Source organism: Asterias rubens, chromosome 9 (assembly GCF_902459465.1).
Source record: "Asterias rubens chromosome 9, eAstRub1.3, whole genome shotgun sequence".
NCBI lineage: Eukaryota > Metazoa > Echinodermata > Asteroidea > Forcipulatida > Asteriidae > Asterias > Asterias rubens.
Genome location: NC_047070.1, coordinates 16,641,010 through 16,660,130, shown reverse-complemented (window position 1 = coordinate 16,660,130; position 19,121 = coordinate 16,641,010). Strand labels below are relative to the sequence as shown.

At 39.0% G+C, this 19,121-nt stretch overlaps 2 protein-coding genes across 3 annotated transcripts; one reads left to right on the top strand and one right to left on the bottom strand.

The window, feature by feature from the left end:
* The first annotated feature begins 77 nt into the window (after positions 1-77).
* LOC117294787 (phospholipid phosphatase 5-like) lies at positions 78-18,427 on the top strand. Of its 2 annotated transcripts, XM_033777307.1 has the most exons (10): positions 78-458; positions 1,053-1,226; positions 1,821-1,909; positions 6,925-7,129; positions 7,419-7,524; positions 8,269-8,356; positions 8,820-8,883; positions 9,593-9,717; positions 14,868-15,038; positions 17,078-18,427. In XM_033777307.1, the coding sequence occupies exons 4-10, from the start codon at positions 7,044-7,046 to the stop codon at positions 17,296-17,298; spliced, it is 861 nt and encodes a 286-aa protein (XP_033633198.1). In that variant the 5' UTR covers positions 78-458; positions 1,053-1,226; positions 1,821-1,909; positions 6,925-7,043; the 3' UTR covers positions 17,299-18,427. The 2 variants fall into 2 exon arrangements, with proteins under 2 accessions (XP_033633198.1, XP_033633199.1); XM_033777308.1 differs by lacking the exons at positions 78-458; positions 1,053-1,226; positions 1,821-1,909 and adding an exon at positions 5,989-6,067.
* LOC117294786 (protein ADP-ribosylarginine hydrolase-like) lies at positions 2,530-5,877 on the bottom strand. Its single transcript, XM_033777306.1, has 2 exons — positions 4,892-5,877; positions 2,530-4,352 (listed from the first exon to the last, which is right to left on the bottom strand). Exons 1-2 carry the CDS (start codon positions 5,716-5,718, stop codon positions 4,139-4,141), a joined length of 1,041 nt encoding a protein of 346 aa, XP_033633197.1. The 5' UTR covers positions 5,719-5,877; the 3' UTR covers positions 2,530-4,138.
* Positions 18,428-19,121: the final 694 nt, after the last annotated feature.

Here is a 19,121-nt window from a genome sequence, read left to right as displayed (position 1 = left end):
CTTACATACCTTTTCCGTATCTTTCTATAAATTTGCCTATAAATTTGCATCACTTTGATACAGTCAATCTCTGAATCACCTTTAAAACGACGCAATTCCTAGACTGTTTGGGGCAGAACCATTAGCGGATATAAAACACCGCCATGTACAAAGACTACCCTCCAACAACCTGTTGTCACAACCTCCGTGTCTATATCCAGACCACTTCAGTTGCAGTAACTACGCATCAATCGCTTCTCAAAATCCCATTAAGAACTTAATGATATACGTTGTGCTCAAGGTGAAAATCAGCCAGTCGCCACAGCCATTTTGTTTGGGGAGAAATTTTGTCTTTGAAATGTGTCCATTAGTGGAATTTGTCACGCCACTGCTCGCACAGTGTTTTTTGTATTCAGGAAGCGTCATTGCCTTGGTGAATAAGCAGGGGGGAATTAAGGACTGCATCATAAGAAGCAATGGTGAGTTTGACACACGTTGTATGATAACATGTATATGATAGCCATTGCAGATTTTACGAAATGGAATTTCACGAATTTTACCAGCTTGTAGGCCTACGCCATTGAGAAAGCGCTGTGCCATCATCAAAGGGACATTGTTCCAAGTGAAATTTCAAACTGGTTAATTAGTGGAACTGATAGTGCAGGCACTGTGTATTTTGGATAGCCTTTCCTTGTTCTTTAAAGTAAGAAGTGTGATTGTGTGTGCTTTATTAAAAGCTGTGACAATAAGCTTTAACTTTAACAACACGGTCACCGAAAAACGCCGTTCAGAATTTTTTTGCCAGCACCACAGAAAAAACATCCCCACAATGTTGTTTTTCCTAACCCAAAGGTTTAATGTTTTTGTTTAATGGTTTTGTCCTGAGACGTTATTCCTTCTACCTTATTTAAGATTTGACGGCTGATTAATTTTGAACAATGCATTCTTGCAGAGCCATGCACAAACTGGGTCGAAGAAGACCTGCACCAGTCGTTCCCGCGCTTCAGTCAGCATAGCTGCCGTTCATTGACGTGTTGCGACGAGTAAATACGATCAAATTTGTTTTTTTTTAGAAAAAAAAATTGGAGAAACATTCCTCCCTTCGAGATAAACATTCCTCCCTTTATGATGGACCCATAGAGTGACTGAAGCCAGCACGATGCACGGGGTGGAATGTAAAATCTCATGTCTCTTCTGGCTTGTGACGGCAGGTAGTTTCGTGTTGATTCAAAACACTGGAATAACGAGTGAGTAAAATTTAAGCTTGGTAATAAATGTATATTTGTGTAGGGCAGGCCCCTGTGTAAAATGCTCTCATGTTGGGTACCTAGGGAGACTGGACCAAGGACAAAACAAAAACGGGAAAATAAAAGGACTCCATAGGGAAAATATAAAGACCGAGTGCTCCACAAGAAATTTTGTGTACGAAGTCTATATGAAAATCTTAAGTACAGGGACAATGGAAAGAACAAAAGATATCTCTACAGGGATGCATATTTGAGAATGTGTGAATGTGACACGATTAAGGCAAGTAGGTTTGCGATGACACCCTGAAAATCTCTTATGTGATTAGAGGTGGCTCTGGAGAAGGGCCGGTTTGTACTCCTCGTTTCGGTCATAGTGTCGAGGAGTACAGACAGGCTCTTCTCATAGCCACCACTGCTCTCAAAATAGATTTGTACGTGTTGTCAAATTCATGTATGTGTGAACGTAGTTTGATATTTCGTGTACTATAGCCACGGCGAATCTTATTATCAATTCTCTTATTCCAACCCACACCCCAACCCCTTTTTACACGATTCTACATTAGAGTTAATAATGACAATTTGTTTACATCACAGATGCATCAACTACCAAAACGCCATTGCAGACAGACGTGACACGACAACTGAGTTATACCTTGGAAAACTCAGATCCGACAGCTGGAAAGGTAAGGCTGTCAAAAAAAGGCCTTTATGAAAATAATAAATGAAAACGTATATGGAACCAAATGTGCAGTGTAACCACATTATAGTATAGTTATGTTTTTTATGGTCGTAAAAATGTTTTTAACATTCACATGGAGGCGTTCATTTTATTATGATATCTTGCTGGTTATTTTTAGTAAAAGCTCCGTCATTTCGTTATGATTTTGTATGATACATATTTAATTACTTTGTAGTGAAATTGGTTTATAAAATGCACGACAAATAAACAGTTTGAGTTAATTATCACTTTTATTTTTCAAGATAGAGGAAAACAAATTTAATTAAATCGAGTGGTCGGGTTTTCGAGTAAACACCTCGAGTGGTTTGTGTTTTGTTTGTGATTTCCGCAAAATCTAAATTAACAAATTGGAGCCTATGGGGACAGTTTTCTCTCGGTTTTTTTTTATTTACTGATTCATAACTTATTATAGTGTCCTATGGATGCACAATCTGCATGCGTTATAGATTATTGTGAATCCGTTGAATGCAATGGCGTTGCATGCAATCTCCGACGCCTTTCCTGATGTGTTCTTTGAAGACTATTATTTAGAACATTGTTATTTTTTTTTCCAAATCAAAAGACACCTCTTAACAAAGAGAAAGTCGAAGTCGGTGACGCAAAATCCACTACTATAAACGAGACCAGAAAAAGCAACCTGCCAGACGATGACCAGAGTACTGCCACCCTCCCAAGAACTATCTCAGATAATACCGGTGTGGACGAGCGGACCAGCCGGTTAGAGAGAAGCACCAAACCGACAAGCAGTAAGGCTCTCAGCTATGGGATCCACTGGACTGTATTCAACAACTGGCAAGTTCTAGTTGTGCTGGCCATATTTGAAATCGTTGTTTATGTTGTCACGGTTACCGTCGTTATGGCGATGCATTCGAGACACAGGAATATAAGCCGTCCTGAACAGGAACGGAAATGAATTTCGAGGTTTCTGTTCCAATTTACGTAACTATACAAAAGGAGTCTTGTCGTTATAATACAGCGACAACTTTCGTTGCTATAAAATAACTATCTATACATTTTCCCGTGGATTTATGTCTAAACAAGATCAAATGAAAGTTTGTTTTCTCATTTGCACGTTAATTTATTGTTTCATGTCGAAATTTAAACAATGTTTGACACAATGTATATTGCTCAATTAATAAGTCATTTAAAAAGTATATATTATAATAGATATTGTCCAAGACAATTACATTCTTTAGAAAATATCATAGATCGGTTGACTAAGGTTTAAAAAACGGTGATTTAAAAGGGGAGGGGCAGGGCAAAGGCTTGGGGATGGCTAGTGCTTTTGGCCCAACAACACACACATACAACAAGTGTTCCATACACCTACTCTCTTTGCATACAGAAAAACAAAATAATTGTATTATTTATAAACGGTGATTTATTGGCGAATTACAAAAATTAAATGGACGTCATGCCACTCCTTTTTTTAAGCATAACATGGTGCACAGACAAAACAACAACGATTGTCACAATATTTTATGTGTAGGCCTACTACAACAATATTATAAACTGAAATAAAATTATCCTTTTAAAAAGAATTGTCATCGTTTATAAGCACACACTCAAAGTTTTAATAATGAATATAACACTTACACTGAAGTTGCTGAAACCGTATTATGTACACATTTTTGGAAGGAGTAAAGCCGACGAAATTTGCGTCAATATATAGCTACCACTTTGTTGTCATAAAACTAAATTCAAAGATGCATGGTTTGTGCAATTTGGAAAGTTAAAGATTACAAATAACAGTAAAGATAGTTTCCAATACATATTCTCTGTTGATATGTCCCTACCCTTCTAATTTTAAACAGAGATTGTGCCAAAGCATACGGCAACACCCAATGCACGTCGACTATTTCCACTATTTCGGGACTAAATATTCTTTGTGTACATTTCGGAGTCCCAAAATGGCGGCAGGGTGGCGCGGATATTGTGCGTGTTGCTATGCGAAGAGCCATGGGAAACTAATTCAAAGGCAATAGACAAATATGGTTGGTACTAAAAAAATATCTACTAGCAAAAAAAGACCTGTTTATAACACAATGTGAGAAACGGCTCTCTCTGAAGAAACTTGGTAAAAAAAAACTAATTTTAATCTGATATAAAAAACCTCAGGCCTGAAGTCTTTGTAGGCACCTGGAAGCACACAATTGCGGTTACTTGCATAACATTAGAAGCTCATTGCATAAAGTTTAGTTCCAACATCGAGAAGTCTGTCTCTGAACTCGACCTGAGTGTGATGCCGGTCAGGGACGCCGATCAGACCGTGTATGAGCCCCCACCAGCTTGCCGCAATGGACCCGCTTGAGCTACCGTCACCGCCGTGGAACATGGCTCCGTTGCAAAGGTCCTCCCAGGACTCTGAGGACAGTAAAGCATCGTAGCTGAAAATATAAAAATGTATCCGTAGTAAATTTTGATAAAATACTCGTTGCAAACTGCTAACAAACAAAAGGGACCTATGGTATAAATGCATACATTATTAATTGCCTGACGTTTCGACCTCTAGTAGGGTAATTTCTTGTGAAATTCAAAAACTGCAAAGTTTTAAAACGTTGGTATACCAACAAAATAAAATACAAACCATAAGTCATTAGTGAACTATTACGGGTATCATGCAAGTTGATATATCTTGAAGATGCGGCCACTCGGGGCGGTCTCCCAGTGAAACCTGTCCGCTGGAGATTGTCCCCGCAAATAAGAAACTACTATGGGCTGTGGGAGGATGGTTCAAAGAGGGCGCTATATCAGAAGAAGGTTGTACATGTACACTGTTTGACATAATAATGGGAAGGAGGGGGCTTGTTGTAAGCACACTTGCCTACAGCTTACCTGTAATTTTGTATTTTGGATCATTAGAAAGGAAAGATAAAATAACGAATGGATAAAGAAATATTACGCCAAAAATCAGAGTTTTCCTTACGCAATGAGGGGTGCATCGTGTCCACATCTTCCGGGAACCATGTTATCTGCCGCAAATCGCTGATACACCTCACGCCGTCTCTCTGCTCCATACCTCCGGGGGAACTTTGGCCTGCTCTCGCCATCTAAGATACCCCGCATGGCGACGTACTCCCTCCACGTGTCCCCAAAATAGCACCATTCTCTTTGATTGTCATCAACATCTCTTCCGGTGGAGATGATGTATCCCAGCACCTCTGGGATCACTTGGAGAAGTCCGGCTCCCCATTCGCGAACCTCCCTTCCTTGGACCGCGTACGCCGTGAAAAGTGCCGATGTCACGGCCCCGAGATAGGCAGTTGGATGGTGGTGTGTCATCCGAGCGCTTTCGACAGCTGTTGCTACGAGAGAGCCAAGTTGGCTGGGTTTGTGGTACCGAAGTCCAATGCACATTGAACGGGCGGTGGGATAGGCTTCAATGGCCGTCCGGGACCCGTCGAAGGGCAACTCCCATCCCTGTGTCTCGGACGGTCTCAGGCGAGCAGTGGCCCGAAGTATACTGGTACTCGGTCTCCGGTTGGACATCATGGAAGCTGACATGCAGTCCACGTAACGAGTTGCAAACTCCGGCCATAAACTTTCAGCATGGTGACCGGTGGCCAGAGCCTCGGCGGTCACCAGATGCAACACGGTGTTCTGGCTGACTGGCCAATGTGCTGGTTTGACATCAATGTTTTCTACTACACCAATCTCTTTGAGGGTTGCTTTGCTACCTGAACCCAAAGCATCCCCACAGCCAGCTAGAATTAAGGCAGCCTGGTACGCCTCTAAAGACATTTCCCACGCCATAGTGAAATAAATAGTCCATGTCCTTTCGAGCTGTTGCTGTTACGTGTTTATTTGTATATTTTGAAGATATCTACAAGGAAGTTTGTTAAAAAAAAAATATCACAGCTCGTCTCAGGACCGCAGGTGAAAAACCTCCACCGTGCACCTGTAATGTCCGATGGACCTGCTGTGCAGTCAATTGAATCGAGCGTCACTTGATGACATGGAAACGTTATGAGGTCAAAGTTCATTCATATCTCACTGGTACCCGATCCGCTCCACAAGCATACGAATAGTTGTACGTGTAAACCTGTGAGGAAACGTGTCGTCTTGTCAAAAGTGTCAGAAATAATGTTGTCTGCTCCAAAATGTAAGTACATTATTTGGTTTATTGTGGCTGTTAACTACAGTATTACATTAATATTGAAAAGGAAGAAGGAGTGTATAATAGTGCAGATTATTGAGAAAAAAGGACTTGGATAGTCCGACCATGTCCGACCTCTGAGTTATTGACCAAACAACATCACAACACAGCACTCGGTCGGTGTACTTTGCACTGCAAACTGTTTAGGTTGGAAGTGTTGTTTTGTTAAGGACATACTTCTGTTTTTTAATATTAGTTTATGTGTGTGCATGAAGGTCTTTTCCTTCCTCTGTCTATCTTTCTATATTCAAATAAGGCCAAATAAGTACAACCATTCATGGTGTGTGTAACGTGTCCGTATAAATCATTGTTATCAAAATATTGTTTGTTAAAAATGGTAAACAACTGACTGGCAAATCTTGTCACTACTTCTTGGGCTTGGATTGGCTGACCACACCGCCAAAAATGGGCGAAAACGTCTTTAGTGTTAGTGTTGATACAATCATTCAAAATAGTGACCTTGCTCTATGCCAGTAGTTCCCAATATTTTCTTTGGGAATGTTTCCGTATCCTGCCACCACTTTCACTCATTTTTTTTTAAATGAAAAAGTTGTGGCTGGATGGAAACTTTACTGACTGGGACTGGGTATGGTGTTACCATTAGGGGTGGGTCGGGTAGGTGCAATTATCGAATCCTTCGAAGTGAAGGTCATATACTAGAGCACTTTACAACAAAACGAGCAATCAGTCAATTCATGGAAGAGGATAATTAAATTATATTTGTCATTTTTTCTGGTGCAGTATGGTTGAAGCACTTTGTTCTGTGATGAATGATTATTATTGGTATTTTTCTGTCTTTTCAGAACCTGAAACACCTTCAAGAGACTTTGATTGAACTTAATTTTACAACCTGTCCTAAGACGCATGGTCATCAGTAGCAACTGCTGTACATCAGTAGGTTGCTGACGCATTAGTTCCCAGCATGGGTTGGCGCTGTATTGTGAATCCTTCAGCAGTTAAGATGATGTCTGAAATCTCCGTCCGGCTTGGTCTCTTTGCAATTTTTCTGTGAGTATAAATTTCTCCTGTTTTTGTCTTAGCACTGTGAGAGTAAGATGTGTGGAGCAATTTCACCAAAAGAAGGGGCTCCCATAATTAGTGTTTTGTTGTCAACAAAATCAGCACAATGTTTGAATATTTTTGCTACATTTTTTTCAAACAGTAGCGATTTGCATTTGTGGCTTTCCATAGTTTTTCAACCTGGTTTGTTTTTCCAATCTGGGTTGGACAAAACTCGAGCTGAGATATTTTGAAATGAAAGATCTATGATTGATATTTGTTCACTTTACTTTGACAGAGTGACTGAAGAGTTGGAGCCATTTCATCGCATCATTCAACCTGAGGAGATGTGGTTGTATAGAAACCCAGTCACCAGTAGCTACACTACAACACGTGCACTCTTTGTAAGTCTATCCTGGTACTGGTCTGGTCCAAATTTCATGGCCCTGCTTACTGTAAGCAGCACCTTCCATGCTTACCTCAAGCTTATTTCACACAGATGCAGAGAATCTTTGCATGTGCGATTGTGCGCATGTCTACTCAAGGCTACAAAGAATTCTGCACTTACACAGCTTGAGAAGACATTTGGTACTTGCACAGTAAGCGGAGAATGGTGATTGTAAGCGCAGAATTCGGCGGTAAGCACAGCCATGAAATTGGGCCCGGGATTGTTTTCATAAACTCAGGTGGTTTTCCCATGGTTCTCTTATGATGCAACATTTCCTGAGTGATGTGAAGACAGATTACAGGAGAAGAAATTTGCCGATAATACTTTACCTCCTACATATTGATGATTGACAGCTGAATTCTCACTGGTTCACTCCCTATCATGTGCCAACATTGGCCCTGTGCATGAATACTAGAATGCACATGGTAAACAACAAAACAAAAGCATTTGCTTTTATTTTGTTGTTTCCCAAGCGCATGCCAGTATTCACGCAATAGGGTGAATAGGCATGCCTAATTTGACAAGCCTGTTTTTTTTTCTTGTTGGAGGAAATACACTGTTGTTGTGGAACTGTGCACTTTTATTCTGTAATTGGAAATAATTTCAGTTTTGTTATCTCATTTCCGTTAAACTTATTTCTCTTATCTGCACCTATTTCAAATTGCAAATAATTTTTATTTGTTTATGTTTTTTATTTCAGACAATAATATCTGTGGTACCACTGACTATCATAGCAATATTTGCCATCATTAGAAGAGATAAAAAGGACACACACCAGGCGATTCTAGGTGAGTTTCATTGTTTATTGTTGTTGTTTGTTGCCTTTTCGTTTAGGGGTTTTCTTCCAAGCATAATGGCAAGGTGTTTTGGCAAATATTTTGGCAAATATTATTATTATTTATATTAGTATTTTATTTGGCGATAACAAAATACAAGACAATAAACCCCAAGATGGGTGAGGGACAGCAAATGTCTTGTAGATCTGTTGACCCGTATACATGTAGTCTTGTGGCTCATTTTCCAAGGGTGTTTGTTATAACCAATCTTTGAGACAATTACTTACTGAACTGAACTAACTTTATTTATCCATGACAAACCTCACTTGCAGCCATCTTGTAAAACAACAAAAACACTAAACAATAAAAACCATGAGAAGGCGCTACACAGAAAAGATACTTTGCAAGTTCCTACAGTGTTGATTTTTTAAATGATCTCAAACCAAAATTAAAATGTGGTGTTTTTTTGTCACAGCGGTTACGTTGGCCCTGGTACTGAATGGAGTAATAACTAATTGTATCAAGCTTACTGTGGGAAGGTAAGTGATGCATCCATCTTCATTTTGTAATATTTTGACAGAAAGCCTCTAATTCTTTTAAGCCAGCAGACAAATGCCTGAGTATTGAATGGTGATGATAAAGAGTTCCCCAAGTTAAATTTGGGTGGATTAAAGACAAATTTACTAGAGTTAGATTTTGAACCCTCCAGATTACTGCTCGAAACAATGGCTTGTATGCTGCCCAAGGATTTATCATAATGAAGTGAGTGTAAAAAGTCACTTGGTTAATGAAAATGCCTCAAGTAAGAAGAATTTTTTTTTTTTTTTTTTTTACACATCCCTTCATGAATATTTGTGGGATGACTATCAATTGGTTTGAGTATTTAGAGCAGGATTCCCACAATTTGTTTTCATTTTTTTATTTTTTATAAAGAGAAACCCATATAGAATGCTCCGGATTGCACTGTATGGCTTTTAAAACATTCTAAAAACATGGGCCCAATTTCATAAAGCCTGTAAGCATTGATATTTGCTAAGCACAGAAAATAATGCTTAACGGTTACCAGCCAAAATGCCATAAAATTTACATTGTTGCAACTGGTGCCCCAGTTACTTTTTGTATAGCAAAGTAATTTACTATGCAATATTTTCTGCTTAACAGCTCTATGAAATTGGGCCCTTTTTTTTAAATTTAGTGTGACTTTGCCAAACCAATCTTTGAATCTTGTTTGTTTATTTTATGCCACAGACCAAGACCTGACTTTTTCTGGCGATGCTTTCCTGATGGCAAGACCTCACTGGATATGAAGTGTACTGGAGATGCTGATACGATTACAGAAGGGCGGAAAAGTTTCCCCAGTGGCCATTCATCATGTGAGTAAACTTACACACTAATCCTAAGCCCTTTTCACACTATACATGTATTTCTTTCTTGCCTCTGTGCTCTTTTTTTTTGCAAGACAAAGGGCAGCATTTTCTCTATTATAAAGGGCACCCTATGAGGAAATTGTTAATTTCTACTGGAGCATTTCAAGGGCACCAAGGCAATGACCAGGGGTCATGGAGGCAATCCCCCTTCATTGGCTCCAATAAGCATCAGGCTTGCTCTTATTCCTTGTAAGATATAGCCCAGTGGAGGCTCTGGGACTTTTTGTTATCCCATGGTTACCTTGGCGCACTGTGTTCCCATTCCACAGGGTTTTGGTTGCACGTTACAAGAATACCCCGGTGTTTTACCACTTACCCCTACTCCAGAGCAGTTTGTTTGCTGGGGCAGACTGGGGGTTAAGTGATCATAATATGAAAAGGACAGCTGTTACTCCTCGTGTTCAAGAATAAATTTGCTACATAGAAAAATGGACCCACTTCTTGAATGTAACAGCGCCCTCTGTTGATGCCTTCGAATGAGCATAAAATTGACCTTTGTGTTCAATACGTATGGCTCATCAATTGATAAATGGTGTGATCGTACAACTTGAAGGACAATATTTTTATACACTATTGACTTACATTGTCTCGCTTGATTCTTTATTGATTGTTGTCTAAAGTTTATAAGAAATCTAATTTGATTTCCAAATCCTTTTGATTTATACTTGGTCATGCATTGTAAACTATATTCAACCATTTCAAAGCGGATGTTGGCTTCTTTTCTCCTTGGAAAAGTGAGATCACCTTTGGCATTGGTTGAGCTGTGATGGCATTATTAAGTAAAATGAGTCAGGTTTACTTAAATACCAAGTAAAAAGCCTAAACCCTGGATGAAATCAAAGTCGCCTTCCGTTAAGGTGAGCCCTCTGTTGCTGCTTCCAACTTGTAAATGTAGTATCGTAAATTTGGGGGTGCTCCCTGGCTGTATGGCAGTTAAAGGTTGTATGGCTTCTGAGTGGCATCTGGAACAATAATATTGACAAGATAGGGAGGCTGTCAACTTAGGGCTAGATAGCTCAATTGGTAGAGCGCTGTCAGACAAGGTTGGTGTCAGTTCGTGGAATACGGTGAAACACAACAAATAGGCCTACAAGAGTAAACAGACATTACATATGTAAACAAATACCTTACAAAACACTGTATCAAATGAAATTACATCTCACTGAAAGCAAGATTAGAAACTTGAAGTGTTTTTTCTATTTTCATAAGGACTCTTTATTTAAAAAAAAAGTGAATCGCAAAAGCTTTAGTGACCTTGTAGCGCCTCTTTGAAAACTAAATAACTTCGACCCAAAACAATTTCCTTTGCCCTCAAGCTATGGAATTCCTTTGCATTGTTCCTTAAAATAACCTTCTTCATTGGAACAAGCTCTGCCTGCGGGGTTCTCTTCCAGTTGTATTTTACAATTAAATAACCCCATGGCAATCTGAACTCATCAGGACCCCTGGCAGACCTGATGAAGATTTCATTTGACAGCCAGTTATAACATGTAAGCACTGTTGGCCTTGTACTGTTATTGGACTGTTTATTACGTAAGACCTTCTCCTTGTGTGCCATCCAACATGACTCAAGTCAAATTCTTGTCTGTCAGAATGGAAATTGGAACACAAAAAAAACTTGTCCACTGTTTATGTGGCACAGAAAATGTTACACATACCTTAATACTTGACATTTTTATATATGAGTAACTCATTTGATGAATGAGGTAAATCTTAAAGGCAGGGTAATCTTCCAACACCAGTATCCTCACTTGGTTTATCCCAAAACGTGCATAACAAACTTGTGAAAGCGTACAAAATGTACATTACTCTCAAGACAAACTTCCATGCTTGTGTTACTTTATAAACCTCATGCCTCAAGTTTTTGAAAATGTCAACGCACAAGGGTCTACATATTGTGTTTCAGTAAAATACCATGATTTTTACCAAATCGAAAAATCAATTTAAACCACAAGGGAAATTAACTGGGTAAATTGTTAAATGATTTTTAGGGTTGAACAAAGAAAAATTGACTAGAGTGGGATTCGAACCAACGACCTCTGGTTTAATGTGCCGGCGCTCTACCAACTGAGCTATCCAAGTCATAATCCAGAGGTCATTGGTTCAAATCCCACTCTAGTCAATTTTTCTTTGTTCAACCCCAAAATTGAAAAATTGTAAAACACTTCAGTGATAGTGTCATAGAAGTGATCACCATTTGGCATTGGTTTGGGTGTGATGGCATTTCCAACAATATGAGTCATATTTGATTTCAAAGACAAACTTGAAGTGATACATAGTTACCAATGACAGTGGACTAAAGTCAGGACGTCAACTCAATAACTTCAAACCAGAACAATTTTCAGTGGGCCCTAAAGCAACGGATTTCCTTTGTATTGTTCCTTAAAAAACAAAACTTCCCTATTGGAGAATCTTTACCAAAGTTCCATTCCAGTTTGTTGTTTTTTACAAGTAATAACCCCATGGCTATCTAAACCCATCACACCTGATATAAATTTCATTTGACAGCCAGTTAGAAGCGCTTTTAGCCTTGTACTCTTATTATATAAGACTCCTCAACGGGAATAGTGGACCATCCAACCTGACTCATGTCTTTTAAAACCTTGTCTGTCAATGCGGCTCAAAATTAAAGTTGAACCAAAATCTACACATTGTTTGTTTGGTGCGCACCTTAGATTATTGTATTTGACACACCCCAGTAGTTCTTATTCTTCATTGAAATCAGGCTGGGTGGTCAACTTATTGCATTAACTGTAACTTCAGTGATTTTCAATATGCTGTTCATAAAAGAGATGCCAACAAAATGTGATTAATTGCGGCTGAGCACATACTTTATACTTAGTACACCTGGATACCTACACCTTAACCATGTACAATAACCAGCACCAGAACCACCTGCCCCGTTGCTTGCAACATGTACCTACAAGAGCTCCTTAACTACCTATAACTGTAACCAGCTCCTCAACTACACACTAACCAGCTCCTTAACCACCTATAACCAGGTCACCACTCACCTAACCATAGAGCTAGCACATTACCTATAACCAGCTCCATAACTACCTGTACACTAACCAGCTCTTTAACCTCATGTAACCAGCTCCTTAACCTCATGTAACCAGCTCCTTAACTAAACCACCTGTACCCTAACCAGCTCCTTAACCTATTGCTAGTATAGCATCTTTAAAACAACATAATATGTCTTGCTATCATAGAAGTCGGGCCCGATGCTTCATTTTTGAATTTTCTCATTTGTAAAAGGCACCCCTTTGTTGAATGTGTATGGGGCATCAAGGCATAAGGAGCAACTGAGGTGATTGCCAGCAATGCCTCCGTAAAGTATCAACATTGAGTAATAATAGAATGGTGGTTTGGCAAGCTGCTAAAGATGTTACAACCAGCATGCTGACACTAATATTGACACTTTTGTTGGCCTAAGTTCTTCAGCAAATATTATCCAGTTGCGATGTTACCTCTGAATGTTCTTCATTAAATGAACATTTACATACTGTGTGACTGTGTGGGCGGCTTGTTGAAACAGGAGGAAGCCTCTTTCATATTAGTTGTTTTTTAAACTAATTAATGGTAACAAATAGAAAAAATTGCTTTCATGTAACACTAGACAGAAGGGCTCACAATTAACACGAGCGGGAGGAGTAGAATTGTCTAGTAAAAATAGCTATGGGCTGGCAGGCATGTATGTTTAGTTTTTGAAAGGGCAAGGGCACCAATGCATTTTCGTCTTGTTTAAGGGCACCGTAAGAGGAACATTTTAAATTTCTACTGGAGCATTTTATGGGCATCAAGGCAGTGACCAGGGGGCATGGAGGCAATCAACTTTGTTGCCTCCGTTAAGTATCAGGCCTGGGCTGGTCAAGACCACTTGACCGTGTGGGCGACTAAAAACTATGCAACCTACTTTTTTGTTAAGTGTTTAATCATTTTTTAGTGTGTGTAGAATTTTCTGCTAAGGAAAATGGAGCTGGATACCAGTCATAAATTGACTTGGTGACATGGTAGTTTGACTGGTAACCTTATTCTGGTAAATCTCAATGTTGTTGTGCTTTGAAGCTTCTTTTTGTGCTGAAGCAACATTAGGATTTTGGGCCTTCATTGTGGTCAGTTTTGTTAGCACATCAAAGATATAAAGTAAAAATATTAAGTTCATAGCCTGGTGGGCTACTTATAAAACCAGCTTAAGTACAAGGCCTGTTAATGATTGATGATATAGCAATTGAGATGATTATCCAAGGTGATTTCCCACTCCCACACACTCCTGAGGGCAAGGTCTCCTCATCTAAGATGAGTCAACCGCAAGACAGGCATTGTGTAACGGCCTAGACCTGTGAACACCAAGCTGACTCACTAAGCCCAGTTCATACTTCCTGCTAATGGTGTATGATATTTGACCTCACAAATTTGCAACAGAGATTTATATTAGCTCAACTCCTGCGAAATATGTGACAACAAATTTGCTTTTGCATTTGCAGGAAGTATGAACCAGGCTTTACAGGCTTTATTGTAAATAGAAGGGGCTCACCCTGGTGTTCCTGGTGCGCTACAGCATCTTGTAAACCAAGGGTGCTATAAAGGAATAGGTCTCATATACTTAGCTCCACTCCACATACCTTGCAGGAACTATTACTGAGCACTTTGATATGCCCCTAGGCGTGTGATAAAGCGCAATATAAGAACCCAGTATTATTATTAGCTACAATTATAAGCTCTGTATCTGCTACTGTGCATGTAGATCATTCGGAAGAGGTGGATCAGGGGATCACACTTTGCTTTGTTGATCCTAATCAACCTCAAAGCCTCCTCAACGCACTCAACGCATCAGTTTTGCTTGATTTTTTATGAATTTTAACATCTTTATCCACAAATCACTGAGGCCTACTGCTTCATAATGTCAATCGGGTAAATTTACCAAAGTATGGAATTCATGGTTTTTTTTATGTATGTGGCAGTTTGAAATTTGTAATTACTATTTTTTTGTGAGCATTTTGACAATGGAAATTTTCATTTTATGGACATTAAATGATTTAGAATAATGAACTTGACTTTTCTTTCATCCTCCCCCCCCCCCTCTTTTTCTGCAGTTGCATTTGCTGGTCTAGGTTTTGCCTCATTGTACCTGGCAGGCAAGCTACGCTGCTTTGAGGCCCAGGGTCGTGGGAGTTCCTGGAGGCTGTGCCTTGCAGCCGCACCTGTTATATCAGCCATGCTGATTGCTCTTTCAAGAACGGCTGATTACCATCATCACTGGCAAGGTAAGCTCCTTTCTTATTTGTCCCTTACCAGCATCCTGATTTCATCTTAGTAAAACTGATTGCTCACAAAGCAATTTGTCATCAACATGTCAACAACTTTTGGTTGAAATCTTGTGTTGGTTTTGTAGTTAAAGATAAGACTTGGTAGAAGTGTTCTTTAAATAGACCAACAAAAGTGTTACATTTAGTTTAAAGTCGCTATAATTGTTTTAAGACGGAGGATGTACACTAGCAGGCTTCAATAGACCAACAAAATCATGACATTTAGTTTCAAGTCGCTATGATAGTTGTCAGACTGAGGATGTACACTAGCAGGCTTCAATAGACCAACAAAATCATGACATTTAGTTTCAAGTCGCTATGATAGTTGTCAGACTGAGGATGTACACTAGCAGGCTTCAATAGAAAAACCAAATCATGACAATTAGTTTCAAGTTGCTATGATAGTTGTCAGACTGAGGATGTACACTAGCAGGCTTCAATAGAAAAACCAAATCGTGACAATTAGTTTCAAGTTGCTATGATAGTTGTCAGACTGAGGATGTACACTAGCAGGCTTCAATAGAAAAACCAAATCTTGACAATTAGTTTCAAGTTGCTATGATAGTTGTCAGACTGAGGATGTACATTAGCAGGCTTCAAAAAACCAAGAAGTCGTGACATTTAGTTGCAAGGCCCTATTGAGGATGTACACTAGCAGGCTTCAATAGAAAAACCAAATCATGACATTTAGTTTCAAGTCGCTATGATAGTTGTCAGACTGAGGATGTACATTAGCAGGCTTCAAAAAACCAAGAAGTCGTGACATTTAGTTGCAAGGTCCTATTGAGGATGTACACAAGCAGGCTTCAATAGAAAAACCAAATCATGACATTTAGTTTCAAGTCGCTATGATAGTTGTCAGACTGAGGAAGTAAATTAGCAGGCTTCAATAGACCAACAAAATCGTGACTCGTGACTGAGTATTGTGTTTGATTAAGGGCTTCTCTAGGGCGAATTTCAGTAGCTTGGAGTTTGTAAGCTCCCTAGGGAGTTGGAGGAGTCTTCTAAAAGTATGCCAAACGTATAGGGATAATCACCTTGATCTAGCTTCTAGGATATGTGTGCTATATAACGAACCAACTCTTGGTAATGACCTGTGTTGTAGGTGTCCCCCCCCCTGTTACATAAATGTGTTTGTCTCTACACTTGTGTTCTTGAGTAAGATGCTTGCTTCTCTACACCTAGGTGTATAAATGAAAAACAACAAGGGCTGGGATGGTGTTGTGTTCAATTTACTCCTCTGGGTTCAAACAAGAAACTTGGAACAGTATAAAAGGTTGTGGGTTCGAATCCCACTCGAGTAATTTACCATTGCTTCATCACAAAACCAATAAAAGTACTGAGTATACAGTGCTTACTACACATTGGTGTAGGTGTAAACAAAAAAAAATGCATTCTTTAAACTTAATGCAAAAATTGACATCTATGGTTTGTAAAACAGTGTACAGCACTATAGTGTTTACTATGGATTTGAGGCATTGCATGGTTAGGTATCAATATCGATTCAGTTTGTGGTAACAACATGTGTGTGTGTCTACTTGTCAGGTAGATTTTGTTCCTTAGAGAACTGTCTTGCTTTCATGGGTTAATTACACGGTGCACTATATGAGAATCTAGGCTTGATTTATCGTAAAACGGGTTATCAGAATCTGTTTGTGACATCACACTGTAATGTCGGTAAAATCATATTGTAGGTAGAATAGTGTACAGCACTATTGTGGTATAGGGTTTTAGACATAGCTTTAGAGAGCTGTCTTGCATTATATTATACTACCAAGGAGTAGATATAATGTAAAGCCTAATAAAAACAATAGGCTAGCCTAGGCTTGATTTATCGTAAAGCGAGAGCAGATTTTGTTTTATGATCACACTTGGCTTAGCAATTAGGATAGATTCACATTTAAAATAAATCTTTGTTTGTTGAAATTGTCCCAAATATGAATAAAATTGTAACTCCCCGGTGATCTCAAGACAGGACATATTTTTTTTGTCCACAGATGTTGTTATTGGCTCACTACTTGGTTTTGGTGTTACGTTTGTGTGTTATCGACAGCATTATCCGCCCATAGCTCATTCAAACTGTGATAGATGTTACGCGACGTTAACACCTTTCGCATCTATACCAATGTTTAATGAGTCGCCGAGGGACGAGTATGAACATAATGTTGCGATAGCGAATGGGCCGAGGGATCAGGATGGCGCCATTAAACTGGTTTGAGGGGGTGGATGGGATCTCAGAGGGGAAGCAGAACGTTTGAAGTGAGCTGAATTGTTGTGCGTCTAATTGCGTTTCTATGACTCAAGTTTATGTTACCAACTCATCAAGAATGGCAGCGAAGTTACTATTCTCAGAACTCAGAACTGTGCAACTAAAGCAAGGATGGCAGCCATGTTGTTTTTCTCAAACTCAGAACTGTGCAACTAAAGCAAGGATGGCAGCCATGTTGTTTTTCTCAAACTCAGAACTGTGCAACTAAAGCAAGGATGGCAGCCATGTTGTTTTTCTCAAACTCAGAACTGTGCAACTAAAGCAAGGATGGCAGCCTGTTGGTTTTCTCCTGTAACCAAAGCAAGGATGGGCACCATGTGTATTTTCTCTGGAAACAAAGCGAGGATGGCAGCCATTTTGTTTTCCTCCTGTTTAAATTAAAGCCTACTAATCTTCTGTGATGATGTCACAGGTTTTTAACCAGTTGAATACCAAAGGACCAACTGCCTTCATTTACAAAAAAATCGTAATAATAAATGAAAATAAAATATAAGGTGTCATTTAAATCCAACAACACGTAACTCAAGTATTTGAAACTTTTTGCCGTTTGTGAAACAAACTCGTTTGAATTCAGCTGTCTTTAATGTGCATGTTGTTATTGTTCTTAAAATTGTCAAATCATTCTGCCAACTTTCAAAATGTTATGAATTGGTTTACATTTTTATTAGATTTCTTTAAAATTTGATCATTTTTTACTTTGATGGAAGCACGAAACAGGCTTATATCCATTGCATCAAGCAAAATAAGCAACTGTAATTTAGTTGGATAGTCGAGTGGACTGTACCAGTGCGTGTACATGTATTGCATTCACAAGTATTTGTCTTTTTCATCTGTACCGTTTCATATTTACTTTGGTATCAGTAAGGTTTCAAATTAAAATTGTTTGAAAAACAATTCTCTCCAACAATGTTTAATCTGGTGTGGGCATGTGTTATGTGCATAATTCTAATCTATAATTGTGGTATTGTCCATAGGCCTCAAGTTTAAATTTTAATATTATTTTTATTTATTTCACAGAAGTGAATGTTCTCTTGATTCAAATCAAACAGCAGGTAAATAAAATAAAAAATGCTTTCATGCGAAAAAATCAATGTGTTTTGTGCAATTTAATACAGACTTACACAATCTTTTTTCAGGTTGGGATTGTCTACGTGTCGTCGTAAGGTCGGCCACGCCATGACTTATTGACACTGTAGATTGGATTATATGAATATGCAAATGTATGATTGACCATGTCTGAATTGCTGCTGGTTTGGCCAATCAGAATCATTATATGCAAACGTTATTTAAAAGGTTTTTTGAAGAGTTTTTTTTTTATATAATGACCGGACTTCGTATTTCAAAAGTAATTTTTTTTTACTTTCTGTAGCTACTGCTCTGTCGAAATTCGTTCAATCGTGAAATTAAAACAAAAATGGTCTGAGAAACGTTCGATGCAACAAAAGTTTTCCTGTACACTTTTATAAACAACACCAAAATAACTATGTTTTAACACAAGTATAGGCCTAGATTCTTCCGTACGCATGTGTCTGATCCACCACCTCCACACATTGATTCCGGTATACCATCAGGGTCACTGACCCCAAAAGACGTGATCTCTTCCAATCAGACAATCTAAAACCTTCGGTAGTTAATCGAAACATAATGGTGACAGGTGGACCCTGAAAAGGCGGCAAAATGTACAGAAAGTGTGCAAAGTGCCCGCACAGAACGATAGAAAAACATGTTCCTTTTAAGTAGCCTGTGTTGAAAAGGCATGACCACGGTGATTG